The 24,354-nt window shown below is 42.0% G+C and overlaps 1 protein-coding gene across 2 annotated transcripts in view; it reads left to right on the top strand.

Annotated features, from left to right (window-relative positions):
• SH3KBP1 (SH3 domain containing kinase binding protein 1) overlaps nt 1-24,354 on the top strand; it is a 190,308-nt gene that overhangs the window by 109,538 nt on the left and 56,416 nt on the right. For both annotated transcript variants that reach the window (XM_066619204.1, XM_066619203.1), the window contains one exon: nt 3,408-3,604. In XM_066619204.1, coding sequence (XP_066475301.1) covers nt 3,408-3,604 — 197 coding nt within the window. The remainder of the gene's footprint in view (nt 1-3,407; nt 3,605-24,354) is intronic.

Raw genomic sequence — 24,354 nt, forward strand, 5'->3', positions numbered from 1 at the left:
GGTAAATTTATGTTAATACATCCCATCGTTATCCTGTCTTTGAATCTCTTTCTGTTCCAGAATGGTTGCTGTTGCCAGCATAAGTCTGGAGGAAGTTATTGTCAATGCCTGAATTTTAAAGTGTCTGTCTCCTCCTAGTGCACAAATTGCAAAATCACAATAATTTCATATTATTTGAGATGTTTGCCTCAGATAAACTCAGTAGGGAATTAAGCAAGAAGATAAATTTTAAAAAAATTATGTTTGAGGTATGTTGCGAAAGTAATGGTTAAATGTGAAAGAAGTTGGCTATGATCTAGTTAAGAGGCTCAAGTTTTGTGAAAGTGAATGCCTATCAGGGAGATGAATGAATGAATGAATAGGTGATATCCAGAATGCAATATTAACCAGAAATTGTCTAACAGGCACATTACATTTCACTATTCTATTAACCAGCAGCAATTTCAAATGGCTGCAAGAGTTCAGAACACCAACACACCTCTCTGAATGATCACAAGAGTTCAGGATGCCTGCGTGCTTCTCCTAGTGGTGTTATCAAGGGGACAAGTAACTTTGTTGGGTGTTCTTATGGTGAGCTTTTTGTGGGGGGGGGGGGGGTGTAGTTAGGTATGAACTCCGTGAAGTTAGGTATACCGTTCTAACACCTGGAAAATCACAATATCCTGTATCCCTTCAGTCCCAAACATGTTGCAAATTTTTGCAACTTTTGTTGCAAAATTTTACTATATCTCTTTGTGCTTTTTCTTGCATAAGTGAGTACTTTTGGAATGCACATGCATGGATTGCTTATTATACCTTGTAATTTATAAGATTTTCCATAAACTGATAAAACTAAAAGCCAGTTCCAATTAAAGTTTGTTGTGGTTCAAAATTATGTGCTAGAGTGCGGGGCTTGACACCCAACATAGATGCATTAGATCAGGGGTGTCCAAACTTTTTGACAGGAGGGCCATATCATCTCTCTGACACTGTATCGAGGGCCGGGGGAGGGGAAGAATTAATTTACATTTAAAATTTGAATAGATTTGCATAAATGAATATATTAGAGATGGAACTTATATGAATGAATGATGGTCTTGCAGTAGCTTAAGGCCTATAAAAGGCCTTGCATAAAGCAAAGCCAGCCTTTCCTTCACTGCTGCTGCTGTATCACAGATGTGAAACAGCAAGCAGTGGATTAAGCCCTCCTCCCACAGCTCACGCAAGAGGTTACCCTCATGCTAAGAACGGTTACCAGCACGGTTGAACCAGCATGGATTCCAGCAAGTCTCCGGAGGGCCAGAGGTTCTCCGGAGGGCCAGAGGGAAACTGGGAGTTCCCGCGGGCCAGATTGGGAATCCCCAAGGGCCACAAATGGCCCCCAGGCCGGGGTTTGGGCACCCCTGTTAGCTTTCATACTACCTGCATTTTAATTCACAGCACAGGCAGCCTGTGTTATCCGCGGGTTTGGTACCCGCAAATTTCTTCATCCAGGAGTCCCCAAACCCACGGTGTGGGCAGACCCGGAGCCTCTGGAGGCAAGGGGAACTGTGCTCCACTCACCTCAGGAGGCCCTTGTGAGGCTCACCAAGGCTGCATGTATCTGCCTGCCCATAGCCTCTGCGGGCTTCAGAATGAAGCCTAGAATCGTTTAAACATGATTTCCAGTTTTCTGTGAAAACTGGAAGTCACCTTTAAACGACTGCAGGCTGCAGAGGGCTGCGAGCAGATGTGAGAGGCTTCTGTGGGCTTCAGAAGAGCCTCCAGGCATTAGTAGAGCTCAGCTTCAGTCGGGTTTGGAGAGGGGGAGACAAAAAACCACAGGTTTCGAATACCCACAGTTTTCCTTATCCGCAGGGGTTCCAGGAACTGAACCTCTGTGGATAATGAGGGCCATCTGTATTTTTCATAACCACCAACCCATTAATTGCTCATTGTGTTTCTATATATGTTTTGGAGGAAAATGGAAGGATTGAATGCTTCCTATTCAATCCTTCTATTTAGGTATGCAACAATTGCAATAAGGTGCACATTCCCTGTGAAGCTGTTCAGTAGTTTGGAGCAAAACCAGTTTACCCTCTAAGTTAATGTAAATGCAATAGCCTTTTTCACAGAGGCTGGTAATGCCAAACAGCTTGTCTGTTTTGATTTATTTTATTCCTACACAGGGGTGTGGATGTAACAAGATTGCCTCAGCTTGAGAGGAATGTAATTAAATGCATTGGCAGAGATAATGTTGCACAGCTTATTTGCCTGCATATTTGATTAACTAGTATTTAGCTTTTTATTTCTCCCTTAGATAGTGTTGATTGCGTAACTGGCTTGATATGAGTCATACAGATATAAGGCCCAGTGAAAATGGATTAACTGGAAGTATCTTTTTAGTAGTAGTTGATGCAACATATTTAATTTTCTGGTCTGGTTCCCCCCCCCCCCATTTTTCCCCAAGAAAAGAAGCATTTTCTTGGGCCTTGAGGAGTTCTTCTGGAAGTGCTGTTATATTTTGCTTTGTATATAGTGGTATGAGGCAAAGTATTCTTGATGAACCTTTGTATGAAAATCTCCCTCTACTAATAGATTTTCAGCCATAATAGTTCCACCTACTTCCATATGAACTGAGATTACCAGTTGCAGCTTTGCTCAGTGTGTTCCTGCTATGGATGTTAAGAACATGGGCCTTCAAGAACAGGGTCTTCTTTGTTGCAGCACTCTAGCCTTTGAACCTCTTCAAACATATTAGCTTGAGCCCAGCCTTCTATTCTTTGGGCACTCAGTGAAAGCTACCCTTCCAGACTTCTAGTAGGCTTATTATATGCAATGGTTTGTGGCTTTTTCTGCTATTAATGCTGATGCTGTTTTTATAGTTTATTTTAGCTTGCTACAGATGTAACACTTTTAAATAAAATAACAAAATTATGCAAAACTAACAACTTTTAAAACAAATACAGATCAATACTGCCATAATTGTAAAAGGTAATGTATACAGAACAGAATTTCATCGAAAGAATACATACTTGCATTGATCCTGTGGCAATGAATGTGCATGGATGTCACTAAAGTTAGATCATCTTTTAGCTGGCATGAAAGCAAACATCACAGATTTTAATTTAATTTTAGATGGACTCAAGATCAGGAAACTTGTAGAATCTCCAGTTTGGCCTACAAGTATAATAGACTCAATATTTTTTTTAGATGGGGCATACCTGCCTGCTCCATATCTCTTCTAAAACCCTAACACACTGGTGCAGATTTTTTTTTTGCTTTCAACTTTGCACCAACAATGTGATTTTTCCAATTATCATATAGGAAGATAAGTTATATTAATTTGGTGCATTGAGGTGGTAATGTGACTTGCTTACCTTTTTTGTTTTAAAATTATTATCAAATACCAAGTCAGAGGTATTTTTTTTCTCCCTTCCCTCTGGCAGGTTTAAGAGACGCTACAGGTTCTGAAAGTGATGGTGGTGATTCAAGCAGTACAAAATCTGAAGGAGCCAATGGAGCAACAACAATTCAACCCAAAAAGATCAAGGGAATTGGCTTTGGCGACATTTTCAAGGACAAGCCTATAAAGCTACGTCCAAGGTCAATAGAAGTAGATAATGACTTTCTACCAGTTGAAAAGGTACAGTTTGTAACTTAATTCCTCATATGTGTTTGGAGCCTAGTTTCTTCTCCAGCAGGTTTTGTCCTGCTGTACTACTGTCAAGACAATGACCCTCTGATAAACTAATGTAATGGATCATCCTAAATACTTAGAAGATGGGTACTTCACACCAGTGATTCATTCCTGCATGCTTACCTTATCCCTTAGGGTTCAATAACTAGTAGTTGAGAACAACTGTCCTTCAGCATCTGCCTAAAGATTATGCCAGTATTTTTTTGGTACATAATCATAATAAGCAAAACCTGTCTTCAAGCAGGTTTTATAACATCTCAAAACTATTAGGGAAAATGGGGGCCAGAGGCCAACATTTGCCTAACATAGTGTGCTGAGTAGACTTCTAGGAGAAGGCTTCCAAGTGGAGACTTACAAACTCCAGGCACCAAACTGAATTCCTGGGGAGTCTCAACCAAAAGCTGACGAGAGGCACCCAGACCACTCCAAGTGGATACATGGGAAAATGGAGACATAGCAACATTCTGGAGTGAGAACATAGATCACTCTGTGGCTCTGAGCAGTTTTGGTGATTTCACCTGTTAAAAGGCAAAGGGTTTTGCCATTGCCATTATGACCATATGTAGTCTCTGGGTTTTTGGAGTAGCCTGTCTCTGAATGCCAAATGCAAAGGAGTGGCAACAGAATACAGGTATCTTGTTGTCTTGAGTGCTGAGACATCTGGTGGGCCACTGTAAGAAAGCTGGACAGGATGGGCCCTTGGCCTGATCCAGCAGGGTTCTTGTGTTCTTATAGACTACTGCTTTTTTTAGCTTCAAAGAGCCTTTTGTGATCTCAGCAGTACAGAGGGATTTATAATTGAAGGCACAATGTCGGTGGCAAATTGTGAGGAATTCAGAAGAGACAGAAACACTTTGGCTGGGGAAGTCAAGGGTATTTATAGGGCACTGAGGCATGAGGAGGCAAATTATGGTGGGCCAGAGCAAGTAAAAGCAGAAAGGCAAAGGGGAAGTTTTTGGGTTACATCATGAGGTAACCAGGCATGGCCACCCCAGCTCCAGAGTAGTCTTGAATCTTGTGTTACTTGTTAAAACAAAATAATAAAGGCATAGGGTAAGGCATTCAAAGTGGTCTCATTAGCATCCTTTCAACTATTATATAAACCATTCAACTTTATTTGTTTATTTATTTACTTATTGAAAGAATTCTACCCCACCTTTCTACCATGCTCAAGGGAACACAAGGTGGCTTACAATAAAACAGTTGCACCTGATGAAATTCCCTCTTCTACACAATTGTTAAAGGTCAGAGCCCTAAAGTTGAAAGGTTGGCCATCCCGGCATATTCAGTAGAAATGTCTAGGAAGAAATTGTTTGGGGAAGGCATTGGAAACAAGTTTCCAAAGGCTTCCAGGGTCTTGATTGAATTAACTATGGTAGCAACCTGCCTGGTTATATCTGACCAAGAATACTGTGTAATCTGCTGGGCTCACAAATTCATTGGGCTGAGGCAAGACTTTGGTGTGCAGTGCTCATAAACTTTCAGGATTTGGTCAAGGCTCCTGTTCTGTCTGAGGCAGCGTTCTTTGGTACAAACTCTGGCTTTTTGTCGATTCATTCACATGCTTCCAAAATTGAACCAGCTTAGCCTCAAAAGTGGCAAGTGGAAATTGATTTGGGGTCAATTTCTTATTGATAGGTCATGTCCACATTCTCATTCTTTTCTAATGCTGTACCATATATTGTGGTTGTGCTAGGTCTACTGTTGAAAATAATATAGAGAGAATATAGAAGAATAGAATTTCATACACATGAAAACAAGTTAGCTGAACATGGATTTGAGCAAATAAATTATAATCACATAAAATAAACCATGGCTCTGCATGACACCTGAACCAATGTTAGCTTTTCAAATTATTTTCCAATGTTTGCTGCTGTTTCATTAACACATTTATTATTTTGTTCACATTACCCCTGAAACAGGCACTTAAGGCCCACTAGATACTAAAATTTATGTAATTTATTTAGCATTACCATTGAAATTAGGTACGTGTCTTTGGTACAGAAAAAATTAGAGGAAAGATGATGCGTAAAAGCTTAAATTGAAGATTTATGCTTCCTTCTGACTAGAAAACTGCACAGACTCTCAATAGGAGGTCTGTTTTCTGTGCATAACAGTCTAACCAGACAAATAAATCTGGTATGGTTTCTCAGATGATGGTGAGTTTTGGAAAACAAACAACTCTTCCAAGAATTTCTTTTTCTAAGAAATAATTATACCATTTTGGGCAAAACCAATCTTTCTAAACCACTGCATTTTGTGAAATTCTTTTAGACTATGAAATTGGGAGAAGAGGTTGATTTCTTGCAAGAGAACACTGTACAGGTTGAGTCTCATTATTCGTGAGGGTTCAGTTCCCAGAACTCATGTGGTTGGCAAAAAACCGCACAAAAGCAAATCAATTTAAAAAGCAAAGTCCCTTTGCGAGGCGATTTAAAAACAGCCTTGCTGACCTTTTGAAATGAACACCAGGCAATCAGTCTCTCTCCGGGCACTTAGGCTTCACTAGGAGGCAGCAATTCCTTCCTTCACCAGGAGCTGCAGTGAGGGGGAAAGAATGGAGAAGGTGATAATCACTGCCATTTAGCCTTCTTTTAAGTGCTCAGGGGGAAGGGAGGAGTGAAGCCTGGAGAGAGAATGATTGATGGATCGTGAGCTGCCCTCTCTCACATTAACCAGGCTATTGATAAATAACTGTTTTCCTTTGATTTAAAGGGTACTTCTCATCCTACTGAGCTAGGAAAATCTGTGGATTCCTCCCCCCCCCATGGATAATTAAGTTATACCTGTAATCACTTTCATGATTATCTCTCAACAACAGTAAAAAGCAGTTTTTTAAACTGTGATTTTAAAGGATGGATTTTTTCCCTTCTCCAGGGATCAGCACATTCTTTTTCATTTGCAGTGGCCATTTGTGTTGAGTCAAATCTGTATATAAAAAAAATCTGTGTATAACAAGGTTGGACCTGTAGCTGCTTCTGCTCAGTTATCAGCTCAACTCATAATGGGCAGGTTCTATACAATACTTGTCTCTATTATTTATCTAAAAGAGAACCAGTACTGTTCCTCCTCCTCCCTTTGCAATTGTCTCTATAACAGCCAATTAGTTAAGGGCTGTCTATCAGTTTGAACAAGCAATACTCCTATGAAAAATAGCAGTACAATTGTGCTGTGATATGGTAGATTTATTGGATGTGTAAGGTACATTTACAGACCTGACCCACACTAGTTTCCAAAGCGATGCCCAAATTTTCTTATCCCCCCTTTTCATTTTTGTGTATGCCTTCGTCCGCCTCCTCATCCAACTGGATGCTTCTTCAGAAGAGATTGGGAAGAGCATGTTGTGGGGGGGTGGGGGCAAGAAGAGGGTAACACAATCTTGTTTTGATGGCATTCCTGGGAAGGAAGCCATCAGAACAGCCCCCTGCTGCATCTTTCTCCAGCTTTGCCATTGCAGTTGCTTGCTGCTGTGTTGCTGGCAGTAAAGGTGACCCTCTGCTACCCCAGTCCTCCTCTTGCTTGCTCACTTTCTGCAAGCAAGAAGAAGACAATTGGAATGCAGGATGAAGTTGCTGCATGAGGGTAAGCCAAGGAAGGGAGGGGCAGGTTTGCTGGCTGGTCAGCTGGCATCATGGATGAGCCAGTCCAGGTTTTTAGTATTACCTAAGCCACTGGATATATGTTCAAATTAGGATATAGTGTCCAGTACTGCAGTCCCTGTGTGTGGGGAGTTCTACTTTTTGTTCATACATTGTCAAGTAAGGAAACTGAACTTGGCTTTTTCTTTTTTAGTATAAGTATGTAGGTACTCAAATAAACCAAGTGTTCCATCCCCAAAGTGCCAATTCTGAATAGATTAAAAAGGTGGATTTGAAATAAAAGCAAATCACAGGAAATGCTAAAAACTCAACAATTTGATGTAAGCATTATGTAACTTTATCTTATTTGCCATCACATCACCCCGCCTAGTTAACCAAGTGTACAAATGGGAAGATGCATTTGGTTGCTTATGTGCTTTGGATAAAATTGATTTCTGGATAGAACAAAACTGAGGCATGCCAACTCCAAGGCTGGCTCTCTACCAAGTGGACTGTGTTTGAATTCTTAATATTTAAATTGTGCTGTGAAGTTGTTTTCAAGGTTAAGCTGTTGGAAAACTGAAGAATTGTAGTTCAGTGTTTCCAAACAGTGCATTCCAACTGTGACTTGAATTGAAACTTAACTTCAGGAAACTAGGTTTGATGACTCAGTGTGGGTGGTAGCTTGCCCAGTGTGCGTCAAATCTTGAACCTGTTCAACTGCATGGTTTTGAGCTGAACATTTTATGCTGGAGAGGTACCCAGCATGTGTGTGTGACAAATCACTCCAGAGTTGTCATTATTTCTGTTTATTAAACGTTCTGGTATCCCTTTTTTTCTTCAACATAAATATGATTGGTAGCACCAGAGTCAGTTTCAGACCACACTAGGGATTCTGCCCTCCCTCTTACCTATGCGAGCCTCCATTCACTCCACTACTACCACCCAAAGATCAGTTGGCACAGAGGTGATCATAGGGATCAGCAATGGATCCTTCTGAGGGTCCTGGGTCCTTGGTAGCTGCCCAAAGATGCCAGTCCCTGACACTGACCCTAGCTAGCACTGATTAAATTGTTACTGCCTTCCTTTTTAACATTCCTCTTATTTTTAATCAGGATGTTCTTCACAAATTTTATTTCAATGTATTATATGCACATCTATACTTATTTATAAGCACCTACTCAGGAGCTATACAGAATCTACATTTATTCTTTGGCATGCAATATTAACCAACTGAGGGGCCAATCCTATCCAATTTTCCAGCACTAGTGCAGCCGTAATGCAGCCCCAAGGTAAGGGAACAAATGTTCCCATACTTTAAGGGGGCCTCTGTGACTGCTGCTCCACCACAAGATGCAGTGCATGCCCCGTTGGCACAGCTGCACCGGCACTGGAAAACTGGATAGGATTGGGCACTTAATTACTTATAAACCACATGCCTGGTTCTTCTGAGTCACCCTGCATTGAAGTAAACATTTTCCACAGTACAAAGGGAGAGGGACATCTTAAGGAAGAAACAGATTGCTTTTTTTTCCTCTTTAAATTTAAGCAAGAAGTTATGCTCTGGATTTATTTTGAATAATTTTATTTTAAAATGATTTTCTCTCTGGGTGATACAGAAAGACTGTGCCCTCCTGTATTCATGTTGTCTTTTCTACCTCTCTTCATGTGGTAAGTCAGAAGAAGTCCTGTGTGTTTTTCCTCTGGCCTACATCAGGGTAGTGGTTTTCTCTCTTTCCCAAACTGTGAGAAGTTCCAGGTTTCCTGTGAAATAAACAAATGCAAGCTTTGTTTCCTCATAGCTCACATTGGCCTTAAGTGTGACTCAGTTTTAGGTTTGGTCTCCCAGACTTAGTGAGCTCAGCACTTACAAGGAAGTGGGAGGACTCCCAGTACTGCTCTTGAAAACTCAGTGTAGTGTCTAGAAAGACAGCGTTACTTCACAATGGGAGAAGAGGTACGTCTCTCTTTAAAAAACACTTTATTTTTTGCTTATATCTGCAACTGTGTTGTAACTTGTGTAACGTAGAACACAGATGTTTGGCAACAAGAGCCTTTGGCTGATTGTATCATAGCATAAAAATGATGTGTTAAAAGTGAGAGACTTTTCACTGAAGTCTTAAAGCAGAAAGCAGCTCCAGCTGTGTTTGTAAAGTAATGTAACATATTAAAATAAGAGATTTTTTGAAAAGGCGGGACTTGTCCTGGAGCACTTTAGCTGCCTCTTTTCTCCCCTTGGATCAGTAAATGTACACAGACTTTTGTGATACCCTTGCTTGAGTACGGTTTTTTAAAAAAAAACAAGCTGATGGTAATCTTATGCCATCTATTTAGCAAGAACACCCTCTTGTTTCATGTGTTTCCCTGATTTTTTAAATGAAAGGAGAGGACGACTAATTTCAAAATAGCTTAGTTATACTGAAGCTCTTGTTCTCTTCTATAAGAAGATTGCTAGACAGTTATACAAGTTTGTGCAATTGTACAGCACAATGAAATGAGATAAATTTTGTATTTGCCAATTCCTGAATCTGTTTTTGTACCTATGAATATCTGTGTGTGTGTGCGCACGTGCACACGCATACATGTGTCTGTAAGAAATTAATTAGATGTCTGTGACTTTTGTGTGAAACACAGAATGAAGCTACATAGCTCCCTGAGTAGACTTTTCAACTTAAAGTGTGCCATGTGTCATTCCTTTTCCTGTTTGGAAGGGAACAAAAGAGAGCAAGAAGCAGATAGAAGAAAGAGCAGTCGCAATAATTTTGCGACATGTTGAATGCCTGGAGTTATTGTGAACATTTTTTTTAACTGCATGAAAAGAAATTTAATATGCAGTCAGTATTAATTTGTTAAAACTAAACATTTGATAATCAAGGTAATGGTACAATTCACCCTGGAACCCTTTCCTTTACAAGCTGAATTGAAATGAAGAAATATGCAACAGAATCACATCTGAAATGAAAGGGAGATGGCAAAAGCACTAACAGCACAATCCTATGCATGTCTACTCAGAAGTAAATCTCACTGAGTACAGTGGGGCTTACTTCTAGGTAAGCGTGTATCAGATAGCATAGACCTACGTAAACATTCCTGCAGGATTGTGTTCAGAAACACCTTCGTACTTCGTTCTTATCACAGTTCAAAGGATGAGATAGTACTGACAACTTCCAGGGAAACCTTTGACTGGACCTGCTCAAGTTAGTAACATGTAGCCATTTGTACAGGCTTCTTCTTGCTGCAGTTATGGTGTTTGAGCTAATTGCATCAGTTTGTCTGCTCAGCAAAGTTCCCAGTCCTTGTACACAAGATCAACTGTTCCCTTGTCACTCTCCCCATAGACGGGGCATGCTGCAGAGAAATATTAAGATCACACCATCTTAGACATCTGCAGTTTGTATTCCACATTTCAGAACAGCTTACACATTCCTGTCAGTTTCTGTTCATTTTCTTAACCCATGGAAGAAATTGACACTTGGATGGGTCTGGAAAAATGTGTGGGTTGTCTGTTTCCTTTTTCACTGCTCATCAATGTTACAATTTTATGCAGATGTTGATTTATAAAAAAGAACAAAAAACCTTAAGGGCAGGGAGTGATGAGAAGAGGAAACTATACTGGTGAGAACAAAAAAACCCATCCCACCCCTGGGGGCGGGAGAAAACAGAAATTTGAGAAGGGGGAATAGTTGAAGTAGTAACCAAAAAGAGACTGTGTATATGTTTGAATGAAAACTTGTACTCTTTAAAGCAGTACTGAAGACAAATGTGTGTGCTGCTGACTTCAGCAGGACTGGTTAGACTTGCAGCCACATTCTAAACTCTGTAAAATGGAATGAATGTGCCTTAATTTTTATATCATTTACTTTGAAGTAAATAGGCTTAGAATTTCTGTTAGTGCATTAAATATTTTGAAAATATTGTTACTGGTCTGAGGATTGCCACAGAATGCTAACCTGCAATAGATAAATGTATTGGTAATATGCTGAATATATGTAATAGACAGGGCTGGCTCAAGATCTCCTGACATCTGAGGCAGCATGTCAAATGCTGCCCCACTTCCCCTGATGATATACCAGCCTCTGTTCCTCACACTCTCTAATATTCTAACTCAGCATTCTCCACATAGCCTCCTCTTCCTCTCTGTCTCTTCCTCTCCTTTCTGTTTCCCTCTTCCTTTTCCAATACAGGAAGGAAGAGGAGGAGAAGTAGAGACTCACTGGTAGGCAGTCCCCATCTCCATCTGCTTATCTGCTGCCTGAGGCAACTGCTTCAGAGCCCAATCCTATGCATGTCTACTCAGAAGTAAGTCCCATTAGAGTCAATGGTGCTTACTCCCAGGAAAGTGTGGATAGGATTGGGCTGTCAGTTGTCTACATGGATGTGCTGACCTTGATTATAGCTGTTGTTGAATTAGAAACTTCTTAATCTGTCTGTAACAATAATTGATTGAATTCTAGATGTATTGTTTTGATATTTTGCTGGAATTTATCTCCGTTTTATGCTTGGTGGTATAGTCCTTCTGCATTTCACAGTTAAGGTACAAGCCTCAGTGAATCATTGTCTATATTGAGAGTTCAAGTACTGTCATCTTCACCTTTCCTTTTGGAAAGTGGAACGGTGCTTTGCCCAGCTTTCTTGTCCTATTCCCCTTCTGCTGCTCTGTTTCAAAATGGACTGACAAAGCAAAGATGAAGGAGATACGTGGGAACAAATGGGAGCAAGGTGAGGTGGTTGTGGAAGTGTCTTATTGGTACTGCTTGTGCTCATCCACCACTAAAAGCCATTGTTCCACCTCACTTCATGGGTGGTCCAGCCCTTCACCTATTTCTGTCTGGTTTCAAACATGACTTTGGAACATAAGTTGTCTTGTCCATGCTGGTAGATTATCTTTACCAGTCATGAACAAATTATATATGATTGCAGGAGGTGTACTTGTTGTTGCTCCTGAACCTCCTTGACATCTTTTCATAAATGCCATTGACTCGATGGCATATTTTTGGAGTACCTCTCAGAGTTGGAAATGGGAGTGCAGCTTGGTGGTCATGCTATTTATCTGTTTTCTAATTTTTATTTAAAGTGTTTATAACCTGGTTACTGAGTCATCCAAGGTTCCTACCTCTGGTAGAGTTCAGAAGGTGGTGCTGATAGACTCGAGTTCTAGACCATAGGACTTAAGACTAATCAGAAATTATTTTTTCCCATCCCACTGACAGTGGGAGCCATCTCAGCAGTTTTCAGGGGACCCTGAGAGATTCTGCACAAGCTTTGGAAGACGCTTCTCACTGATTGGTGGTAGCAGTGGCTAACCTTTCTTTCTCCTTTTTTTCCTTTCAAAATATTGTACCAGAGGCAGCAATAGTGGCTTACTCCTGCCAGTCATCACGATTTTCCAATGGAATGCTCTGGAAATTATGCCCTCGAATTCTTCCTACATGTTCCAATTTCAAGCCAAAGATTCTTCATCATGAACTTTTGACTCATTAGCTACCCTGTGGAGGGCTTACACAGGGTACTATGTTGTCCTCTTTGCTTTTTGTTTACATGAAGTTGCTGCTGGAGATTGTTATGGAATTTGGGGTTGTATATGCTCACTGTGCTGCTAATCTTCATTTTCTGTCCTTTTCTTCAAATTATGTTGAGACAGTGGCATCCCTGAATTATTGCCTAGATTTGGTGGGACTGATTGAGAACCAAAATTCAGTCCAAATATTGTGCATCTGATGGGCTGTAGTCCATGAAAGCTTGTACTGAAATAAATTAGTTAATCTTTAAGCTTCCACAAGACTTACCGTATTTTTCGCTCCATAAGACACACCTGACCATAAGACGCACCTAGTTTTTAGAGGAGGAAAACAGGAAAAAAATATTCTGAACTAAACACTGTAATAAAATATTTAATAAAATATTTAATAAACTATAACAGAATAACATTTGAACCATGTAAAGTGAACAGCAGTCAACAGTGGCATTAAGAACCATTATCACTGTCATTAACAAATGGAGAGACTTAAAGGTTTGAGTACTCTAGTTTTCTGGAAACCCCAAGAACTCATCATCGCTAGAGTCAGAATTTATGAAGCTCACAAAAGCAGGTGCACACAAATAGGGGATCACATTATCTTTCTGCTACAATGATGTTCTGCCAAATCCCAATCCACTGGGCCTTGTGCCCGCTTAAGGCTGATCAGTCCCCCTTGTGCAACTCACCAGTGCAGCAAGCAAAAGTGAGTCCAGTTCCAGTCCACAGATGCCAAGTAAATCAGTCCCATCAATCAGAGTTGCCAAATCAGAGTCCAGAACCAATAAGCCAAATTACAGTCCAGGGTCAGTCAAATCCATCAGGGTATCCAAGTCCAGTCACAATCCACAGTCAGATTCCAAATTCAATAAACCCAGTCAGTCTCCTCTCCTACCTCCAACCTGCACTCCTTCAAAACCCACAAACCCTTTTTGCCTCAGGTACTCCTTATATCCCTGAGGGCCCTATTGCCTTCCAGTGGCTGCAGCTGTGCAGCACACTCTGCTGGATGCCCAGGCCTTACCCTTAAAGGGGCCACTGCTGACACCACATCTACCTCCTCGACAGTTCTTCCATGATTCCAATACAAATGAACAAGTGGAAAGTCCAACCACAACTTGAATTATCAAGACACAACAAACCTCTGGATTTATGGTGATACCTGGGGCTTGTGCAATAAGCAAACACTGGCATTCTGACCAAGGAGACAGTTTTTTCTTTGTGATGGGGGTGGGGGGCTTACACTCAGATGCTGGATGAGGTGAGTGAAAGCGCCCCTCCCCTGCTGTGTGATTGTGTGTGGGGGGGCAGAGCATCTGTGTGTGTAAGAGAAGGGGGCAGCCTGTGTGTGTGAGAGAGGGGGGAAAGTGTTTGTGTTGCAGAGAAGTTGTGATGCTCCAGGCTTGGGGTGGGGGGAAAGAGAGGCTGTGATGCTCCAGGCTTGGGGGGGGAAGAGAGAAGCTGTGATGCTCCAGGCTTGGGGGGGAGCAAGAGTCTGTGATGCTCCAGGCTTGGGGGGGAAGAGAGAAGCTGTGATGCTCCAGGCTTGGGGGGGGAAGAGAGAAGCTGTGATGCTCCAGGCTTGGGGGGGGAGAGAGGCTGTGATGCTCCAGGCTTGGGGGGGGAAGAGAGAAGCTGTGATGCTCCAGGCTTGGGGGGGGAGAGAGAGAAGCTGTGATGCTCCAGGCTTTGGGGGGGGAGAGAGAGGCTGTGATGCTCCAGGTTTGGCAAGCAGAAGAGAGAAGCTGTGATGCTCCAGGCTTGGGGGGAGAGAGGATGTGATGTTCCAGGCTTGGGGTGGGGGGAAAGAGAGGCTGTGATGCTCCAGGCTTTGGGGGGAGGGGAAAGAGAGGCTGTGATGCTCCAGGCTTGGGGGGGGAGAGAGTGAGGCTTTCCTGGGAATAAGCCCCCCTGACTCTAATGGGACTTACTTCAGAGTAGGCATGCACAGGATTGGGCAGCGAGACTGCCACCCCACCCACGCTTTCCTGGGAGTGAGCCCCACTGATTCTGAGACTTACTTCTGAGTAGACACGTGGGCTTGGGCACCCTCCAGCGCTGCCACAGTCCGCGCCGGCACTGAGGGAAGGCAGGAGCCCCCCAGCCAGCTCAGCCTCTGACTGCCCGGGGAAGCAGAGCAGAGCGAGCGGGCAGGGGGCGGGGCCAGGGCGGATTTTTTTTTTTTAAATATTCGCTCCATAAGACGCACACACTTTTCCCCCCACTTTTTGGGGCGGAAAAAGTGCGTCTTATGGAGCGAAAAATACGGTAGTTCTTTCAACCCAGACAAAACATGGTTGATCTTTCCTGATCAAAGAATAGATAAATGACCTACTCTAGATTGCCATTCCCTCAACAAATGCAGAACTGTGGGCAAAACCAAATGAAACGCTTCTGTGTTGTTGTTTTGTAAACTCCACATGCCTTTTTTTCTTTTTATTAGATCTGAGATATTTGAGTCATGCTACATGCAATATCTGGTTCCCTGTTGACATCCTGGTTATAATATCAGTTACAGTAACATTTAAGAACAGAGGCTATAGAAATGCATTTATAGACACTCAGGAATGCAAGAGGTCGAGCAGTCAAGAAGTTATTTGTCCAGCCAAATGATATGGGAAAGAGAAAGAGATTGGCCATGCTTGAGAATATAGAGAAGTACATGTTGGCATCCTTTAGTCTCGGAAGACTATGGTATCGCGCTCTGAATGGTGGCTCTGGAACAGTGTCCTCTCCAGTATGTATAGAGAAGTACAGCACACATAACAAGAGAGTTAGATGATTACTTTACTGGTACTCCATAGATAGCTATGTAATTGATTTCACATTTAGCATTTAGTTCAAATTGTTATATGTAGTCTTGCATGTATGCACTGCTGAAACAGAGACGCCTGCGTTGGCTCGGTCATGTTGTGAGAATGGATGATGGCCGGATCCCAAAGGATCTCCTCTATGGTGAACTCGTGCAAGGAAAGCGCCCTACAGGTAGACCACAGCTGCGATACAAGGACATCTGCAAGAGGGATCTGAAGGCCTTAGGAGTGGACCTCAACAGGTGGGAAACCCTGGCCTCTGAGCGGTCCGCTTGGAGGCAGGCTGTGCAGCATGGCCTTTCCCAGTTTGAAGAGACACTTTGCCAGCAGTCTGAGGCAAAGAGGCAAAGAAGGAAGGCCCATAGCCAGGGAGACAGACCAGGGACAGACTGCACTTGCTCCCGGTGTGGAAGGGATTGTCACTCCTGGATTGGCCTTTTCAGCCACACTAGACGCTGTGCCAGAACCACTTTTCAGAGCGCGATACCATAGTCTTTCGAGACTGAAGGTTGCCAATACATACAGTCTTGCAAGATATTCAGAAGTTTTTTCCTTAAGAAGGCACTTGTTTTACCATTTTCCAAAATAATGTGCTAACAGCTAACAGCTAACAATGTGCTGTTGATAGGAGAAGGAAGTTGTCGTGCCAGCAGGTGTGCGAAATGTGGTTGTGTGGGTGTGTCAGATTCCAATTAGACATCACTAGTGATGAATGAAATACTTCAGTCTTCCTGTGTCAGCCAGAAGAACTGGGATACTGTAGATACCAGGATTCTCTTTTAAAAATGCTTAAAATTGTCAAAATAAGTCAGAAAATTAGTTTCCCCACAGTTTCCCCAACTTTACACTACAAAATCACTCCGTTTTCAGGGCTGTGGGGCAGTCTTCTGTGCTCTCAGAAGCCATTTCCAGGTTGTGCAACCCTTCCTTTGGCCCTGGCTCTCCCAGAATGCATTGTACAATCCATTTTGGAGTGAGCCAGGGTCAAGGGAGGCAGTTGTGTGATCTGGAAGTGACTTTCAGGAGCACAGAAGACTGTCCTGTAATGCAGCCCTGAAAATGGAGCAATTTTGCAACAGAGAGGTGGGGAAAATGACATTTTCAATGCCTTGCAAGGGAAGCCCTCCAGAAGAGTATTTTTTGTGTGTGTGCCTATGTGCAAACTTTTGGATTGGAGAGACCTGGAAAACAGGTGAAGCCTTCTGGTACGTGTGGCACACAGTATTGGGGGGGAAACTGGAATGGGAAGGAGGAATTGGCAAAAACCATCCCTTCCTTGTGCGAATGACAGGACGCTCAGGGGCTTCCCCTGGCCTCCCCTCACCTCTGGTGGGTGGAGGGGCATCTCCAGTTTCACTTAACCAAGGGGGGTTCCGAAACGGAACCTCCACCGATACTGGGGCACCCCTGTACTCATGGATTTCTCACAGCTAAGGAAATCTATGTGGGTTTTGCATCTAAACATGCAGTTATTCCATTGGAAGTGCATTGCTTAAAATCTCACAGTTGAACTGCATTCAACAGCACTATGTCTGAGGTGTCCTTGACAAAATGTTTCACAATCAAATGTTGCAATCATAGAATTACAACTATACTTACTTAACTGTGCAATTTAGAGACTTGGGTCCTGTCATTCACACAAGAAGGGAATGTTTTTAGCCAATTCCTCCTTCCCATTGCAGCCTTCTCCCCTCTCCCGTACCTTGTGCCATATGTACCAGAGGGCTTCCCATGTTCTCCAGGTCTCCCCAACACAAAAGTAGTAGATATTTCACACAGGTAAAAATCACCCAATTAATTCTCTAGTACTGGGAAAAGTAGGTCTGTCGCCTTCCAAAATGATGCAGATAAGAATCTTGACATGTGTAGGTTGTTAATCCCTTGGTTATTGTATATGTTAAGACATTTAATATTCTTCAATTCAGTTTTATTGAGTTTATATAAAAAAAAATTTAGTTTTAGACTAAATTTATTTTTTAGAATAAAAACTCAGTTTTATTGAGTTTATATAAAAATTCAATTTATATAAAATTTCTTTTAGGCTAAGCAGATGCAACCAAAACAAACAGAACAAATCATGTGAAGATCACTGATGAACAAGAATATAAAATTTAGAAAAAGAAATCAAGGAGTCTGATGCATTACATTCCCCACTGCTGAAAGATAAGGAAGCAAACACTAAAAAGACAGTTACAAATGATATTGAAAATTAATCAAAGGTTCTTTATGTTGAATTTTACTCTTTCTGCAATGTAAGGCACAGATACCTGTGATGTTGTTTTAAGAAGGATGGCAACTTTTGTTGAAATGTTAGTGTGCTAGCAACTGCATCATACTATACCAGCAATATTTTTTTTAACTTACTGTATTTTGCAAATAACACATCACACAGCGGTCTCTGACAGTTGCCTAACTTTTTTTTTATAGCTGTACAGACAGAAGCAGAACAAGAGTGTTATGATCAAAGTCGCATCTACCATTCATGCATACAGTGTGGAGCAGGGCAGAGTTCTGGCCTACAACTCCCCTGTGTAATTCATAAAGGATAAGGTTTAGATTGTACTGGCTTACTTCTGTGAGTCATCAATCACTTATCTTACAGGTAGCTACTTTATAAGCCTGGAGGCTCCCCTTTCCATTCTTCTTTTCCGCTCTGTAGTTAGTGTTGTACCTTCTAGTTAAAATCTGAGTGTAAATGTAAATGAACTCTCTTTCCAAAAAGCATTTGTTTCTGTTGACCTTGAACCTTCTTTAGGGTCCCCCCTGCACCAGGCCAGTTGGTGTTATTTTAATAATTCCTAATGTCTGAAATGCTTAGAGATATTGCCAAATGTGGTATCGGAATAGAATAGGCTATCACTTCAGCTTGCCTGTGGTTTATTACTTCTGTCTTTCTCTTACCCCCTCCCCACATGGTATACGGTCCTTGTGTTAAAAAAACCCTCACTGCATGCAGAAAACCTGCACAACAGGCAAAGCGCTTGTGCATAATTTTTCTCCTCTGACATGCTAGCTTCCTGTTTGATAGGAGAAGTAGGCTGTTTTGTTTGTCTTGCTTTTATACTGAGTAGCTTTCAAAAACTGTGTTCACCACCTCCAGACTGAACTGATGCATTTCATTTTACTATGTCAGTATTCAGTATTTAGTATTTACTATGTCAGTATTCCACTTCATTACCACTGTGTTCTTCTGCATGTGTAGATCAGGATGGAATGAATGGAGCAGGACCTGTGAATAAACAAAGCATTATTACTTCCATTACATCTTTTCAGCATTAGCAATATGAATAAACTAGAAAAAGGGTATCAATTTAACTCACATCAGAATTTTTCAAAGCATCAAATATTTTCTACAACTTTCTCTCTCTCTCTCTCTCCCTCTCCCTCTCTCTCTGAGTTTGCCCTATCACTGAAGTGTATGACGTGTAATCTTGCAAGTAACTTTCACAACATGAAGGCCCAGACCAAATGCGCAAAAACCCATGTGAAAATTGGCATTTGTGAATCAATCCTATGGTAACGCTACACGTCATGTCTTATTTGTGCCCAGTTTGGTGCTCCAGTACATAAAACTGTGACCATGGGAAATACTGACTTGTTTCATGCTTAAAGCTGAAGTCAGTGGTGTAGATTTGGTTGCTCATGCTGGCTGCATTGTGGTCCATCAACTGTACATACCAATGAGAACTGAAGCACCATAATCACATGTACTTTGCATTCATTAGAACTGTGTGAATACCTGAGAATAGACTTCCACTATTTTTTCAAACCAGATAGTTGCTTACATCTTCTGCTTTGGAAAGAATTCAGCACCTCTTCACCTTGACAACCAGCATTGACAACTGGAAATGGTGATTTGATGAATTCTCAGTATAGGCTGGCTTGCAATTTGGACATGTTTGGGGCCATCTGTCAAAAGTTTGTTCCAAGAAGTCATGTTATGCTAGAAAAAGAGCTATTTTTTTTTTACTTCAAGAGTCAGAAATGCTTTTTCAACACTTGATGTTCATGCTCATGTTTGATTCTCTGTGTTTTGACAGTATCTTATTTGCATTTAACTTCCACTAAATGAAGTTATAGTCTGAGGGCTGGATTACTTGTGGTGGCCTCAAGCTGTGCATGTCAACTCAATCCCAGTTGCCAAGCCAGTCCTGTGCAATTCCTGCCATGCACATGATGACATATCCTGCATGTTGTGGTAAATGCACATGACTAGCTGGCTACAGGGAAGAAATCAACATAAACAGCAATTTCAGATAATCTCCGCAGGCCTGATGGCTCTCTCCAGTGACTATTACTTCATTTAATGTAGGTCACGCAAGTCTGAAAACAATAATGCACTCATGACTGGCACATTGTAGAGACTAACTAGATTTTGTGTTGGCAAGAAGTAAACCAGCCACAAAACACTGGAAATAAACAGGCCACAACTTTATTAAAAGGACATGGCTCGCAGAACCAACAAGACCAGTGGAGATGAGTCAGTAACCCATCCTGTGAAGATGCCCCTGTGGATAGACATGGATAATTGTCCATGTCTTTGATTCAACTCTTCTAATCCTTACCTTCCCAAACTCATCTGTTCCCCTTGTTGGGAAGAAAGAATGGCGTGAATTGAATTCTTTGTTAGACAGACCACAACCACTTACATGTTACCCCATACCAAAAACAGCAGCTCTCTCATCAAGTGCTCCGGCTCCATGAGTGACATGCCATTCCCTTGGTATCTGCATAAACCCTGCAACTATGAATTTATGGCAGTCTTGGTGGTAACATGCTGGAACATGCTCTGGTAAATAAAGTAAATTAGAAATTTTTGGACGGACATAGTCAGTGGTGTAGCTACAGGGGGAGGCACAGTAAGTACTGCAGCAGTGCACTATGTAAGAAGCCCCTCCCACTCACTGTTGGACCCATTCCAGGCTCCAGTTAACAGAAGTACACAGGAGCACCTGCACATTGCCTTTGCTGTCCAGAATTGCTCCAATGACAAGTAGAATAGGCTGCTTATACAGTGCATTGCAGCATCTGCAGTATTTACCCCCAGCTCTGTAGCTACACTGTCTCAAATAGTTTGTATTTCTACCTCTTGCCCAAAATCTCTTGAAATTTGGGATAACTAGGTCTGTATCCTTATGAAGCACAAGGCCTGATTTCAGACTAACCTCTCCTTTAGGGCCTCTGCAGATACACCCTGGCCCTTTCATAAGAACATAAGAACAGCCCCACTGGATCAGGCCATAGGCCCATCTAGTCCAGCTTCCTGTATCTCACAGCGGCCCACCAAATGCCCCAGGGAGCACACCAGATAACAAGAGACCTCATCCTGGTGCCCTCCCCTGCATCTGGCATTCTGACATAACCCATTTCTAAAATCAGGAGGTTGCGCATACACATCATGGCTTGTACCCCATAATGGATTTTTCCTCCAGAAACTTGTCCAATCCCCTTTTAAAGGCGTCTAGGCTAGACGCCAGCACCACATCCTGTGGCAAGGAGTTCCACAGACCGACCACACGCTGAGTAAAGAAATATTTTCTTTTGTCTGTCCTAACCCGCCCAACACTCAATTTTAGTGGATGTCCCCTGGTTCTGGTATTATGTGAGAGTGTAAAGAGCATCTCCCTATCCACTCTGTCCATCCCCTGCATAATTTTGTATGTCTCAATCATGTCCCCCCTCAGGCGTCTCTTTTCTAGGCTGAAGAGGCCCAAACGCCGTAGCCCAGGGGTGCTCACACTTTTTTGGCTCGAGAGCTACTTTGAAACTCAGCAAGGCCCGGAGATCTACCAGAGTTTTTTTTACAATGTTCGCGCCATCATAACATATAACATTTATGTGTACAATGTATGTTGGTGTACCTTGAGCCCCACTGAGTATAACAGGACTTACTCCTGAGTAGACATGCCTAGGATTAGGCTGTGAGGCTGCAATCCTAGCCACACTTACCTGGGAGTAAGCCCCATTGAGTACAATGGGCCTTACTCCCGGCGTTTCCTCCCAGAGGCACCTGAAGGGGGGGGTCGGCACTCTGCGATCTACTCATTTTGCCTCGCGATCTACTGGTAGATCGCGATCCACCTATTGAGCACCCCTGCCGTAGCCTTTCCTCATAAGGAAGGTTGATAGAGCTGATCCCCACAAACAGTGGCCCACTGTTTATAGTTGGGAAGTGTCAGGCCAAGTTCTAGGAGCTAATGATGGGTATACTCTTTGATCATTGTAGTGGATTCCTACTATGACATCATAATACTAAATAAAGATATAATAAGACTGCAATCGTATCCACACTTAGCTGGGAGTAAGCCCCATTGATTTAATGAGTCTTCATTCTGACTTGACATGCACAGAATTGAACTCTCAGTGTACCAAGCCATCTGTAAGGTGCATGCAGAAGAGAAGGAAAGATTTGAAATACAAAGCAAATATACCACATTAATGGCATACTAAACCTTATGCATTTTAAAATAAAAATTTTAATCAATTTTGTTGCAGCGCACAATAAATATGATACAAGCGCATGCATACCTGTGAAGCTATACTAACCTTTTCTTACTACTCCTTTCTGAAGTTAATTGGGTAAACAGTTATTGCTACATCTGGATATAAGTCTTTATGAAAGAGGCACCTGTCATTTCTTTTATTTTAGTTACCATGCTGCATAGTTTTACTGACTTCTCTTGCACTTAAATTAGTACTGTACTTGGTATTATATTTTGTAACCTGTAATTTGAAAGTCTATACTCAAATATCTCCAACAGTAAAAGTACCTAAGAGGGGGAAAAAAAACTGTTGGAAGCAGAGGAAAGAATGTCGCTGTTTAAAATATGAGTTCTCTTCCAGTATTTTGAAGTACTAAATACTATCCTGAACTGCCTATCAAATTTTTCTACTGATAAACGGTACAGTGTGTTGCCCCTTGTCTTAGGCACAGTTGACTTGTGCAAATTCAACTACACATGCTTGGCAAAGCAAAACATCAGAGACTTTAAACAAACATTTAAAACATCAGTTTAAAAAGTGCATACTGTTCTGCCTGCTATTCTGCTTACAATGTGCCTGAGATCGGAGAATGAAGCTGCTGTTCCTTCAGGCCCTCTTAGTTTCCTTTTACATCTTGTACTTTTTCAAGAGAGAGTACCTATTTTTCCAACATAGGGGGTTTTCAAGATAATTTTGAATTTATGTGATTGTAACTTTACACACTGATTCTGAAATGTAACCCTCATGACCAGGGGTGACTGTACTTATTTTTTAATGGATGGATGGAGAGGGTGATATCGGAACTAAGCATCTAAACAACAGTTGTCAAACTGTGGGTCTGGAACCCACCAGTGTGTTGTGAACCAATTTTGGGTGGTTCACAAAACTGACAGGGCAGATTAGGCTATGTGCATCAAGGGTCTAACAAGCTGCTACTTGGCAGGGAACACTGCTGCCCAAAAACCATTATAGCCACATACTCCTTGGCATTTATAAATCAGGTAACAGCTTGTAGGGCCTCTAAAAAGTTTGAGAACCACTGACCTAAAGAATACAGAACCACTCAATAAATCCAGACTTGTTTTCATGTGTATGTTTGTGTTTGGGGTTACCTACAGCACTTGAGATTTCTTATGTTTCAGGTATTGCTTGATTTTTATAAAGTCTTCTGACATACTCTTTTTATTTCTTCACTCATGTGAAGAATGGCTGAATGTTTGAAAGTACTGAGTGTTTGAGTGGCAGTTGTAAATTTACAGCAGTGTTCAAAATCTATATTGAACTCGCATACACAAGAGATTACATTAAGCTGTCAATTAAAAATATTGATATTCCACTTTTTGTCAGACGTTCACAACGTGCTTGATATACAAAATGAATGGAAGGATGGTTCCTCTTCTTGGAAGACTCACAGTCTGAAAAAGAGAACCAGCAAACAGCCACTGGGCTATCCCCTTGCTACCGTTTAAAAATATGAAAATAAATAAAATACTCTCTTCATTTATGTTATTAAACCTAGCATAAGTATTCTGGTCCAACAAGAAGCTGACGGAATATACCAAGATTCAGGTCTACAGAGCTTGCGTCCTGAGTACACTTCTGTACTGCAGCGAGTCATGGACTCTTCGCTCACAACAGGAGAGGAAACTGAGCGCTTTCCACATGCGCTGCCTCCGACGCATCCTCGGCATCACCTGGCAGGACAAAGTTCCAAACAACACAGTCCTGGAACGTGCTGGAATCCCTAGCATGTATTCACTGCTGAAACAGAGACGCCTGCGTTGGCTCGGTCATGTTGTGAGAATGGATGATGGGCGGATCCCAAAGGATCTCCTCTATGGAGAACTTGTGCAAGGAAAGCGCCCTACAGGTAGACCACAGCTGCGATACAAGGACATCTGTAAGAGGGATCTGAAGGCCTTAGGGATGGACCTCAACAAGTGGGAAACCCTGGCCTCTGAGCGGCCCGCTTGGAGGCAGGCTGTGCAGCATGGCCTTTCCCAGTTTGAAGAGACACTTTGCCAACAGTCTGAGGCTAAGAGGCAAAGAAGGAAGGCCCATAGCCAGGGAGACAGACCAGGGACAGACTGCACTTGCTCCCAGTGTGGAAGGGATTGTCACTCCCGGATTGGCCTTTTCAGCCACACTAGACGCTGTGCCAGAACCACCTTTCAGAGCGCGATACCATAGTCTTTCAAGACTGAAGGTTGCCAATACAATATACAATAAGTATGTACTGTAACATAAATGAGACAGCCCAATTCCTGAAATACAATAATGATAATGGGACAATGAAATCCACGGATC

This window comes from Tiliqua scincoides, chromosome 3 (genome assembly GCF_035046505.1).
Source record: "Tiliqua scincoides isolate rTilSci1 chromosome 3, rTilSci1.hap2, whole genome shotgun sequence".
Lineage (NCBI taxonomy): Eukaryota > Metazoa > Chordata > Lepidosauria > Squamata > Scincidae > Tiliqua > Tiliqua scincoides.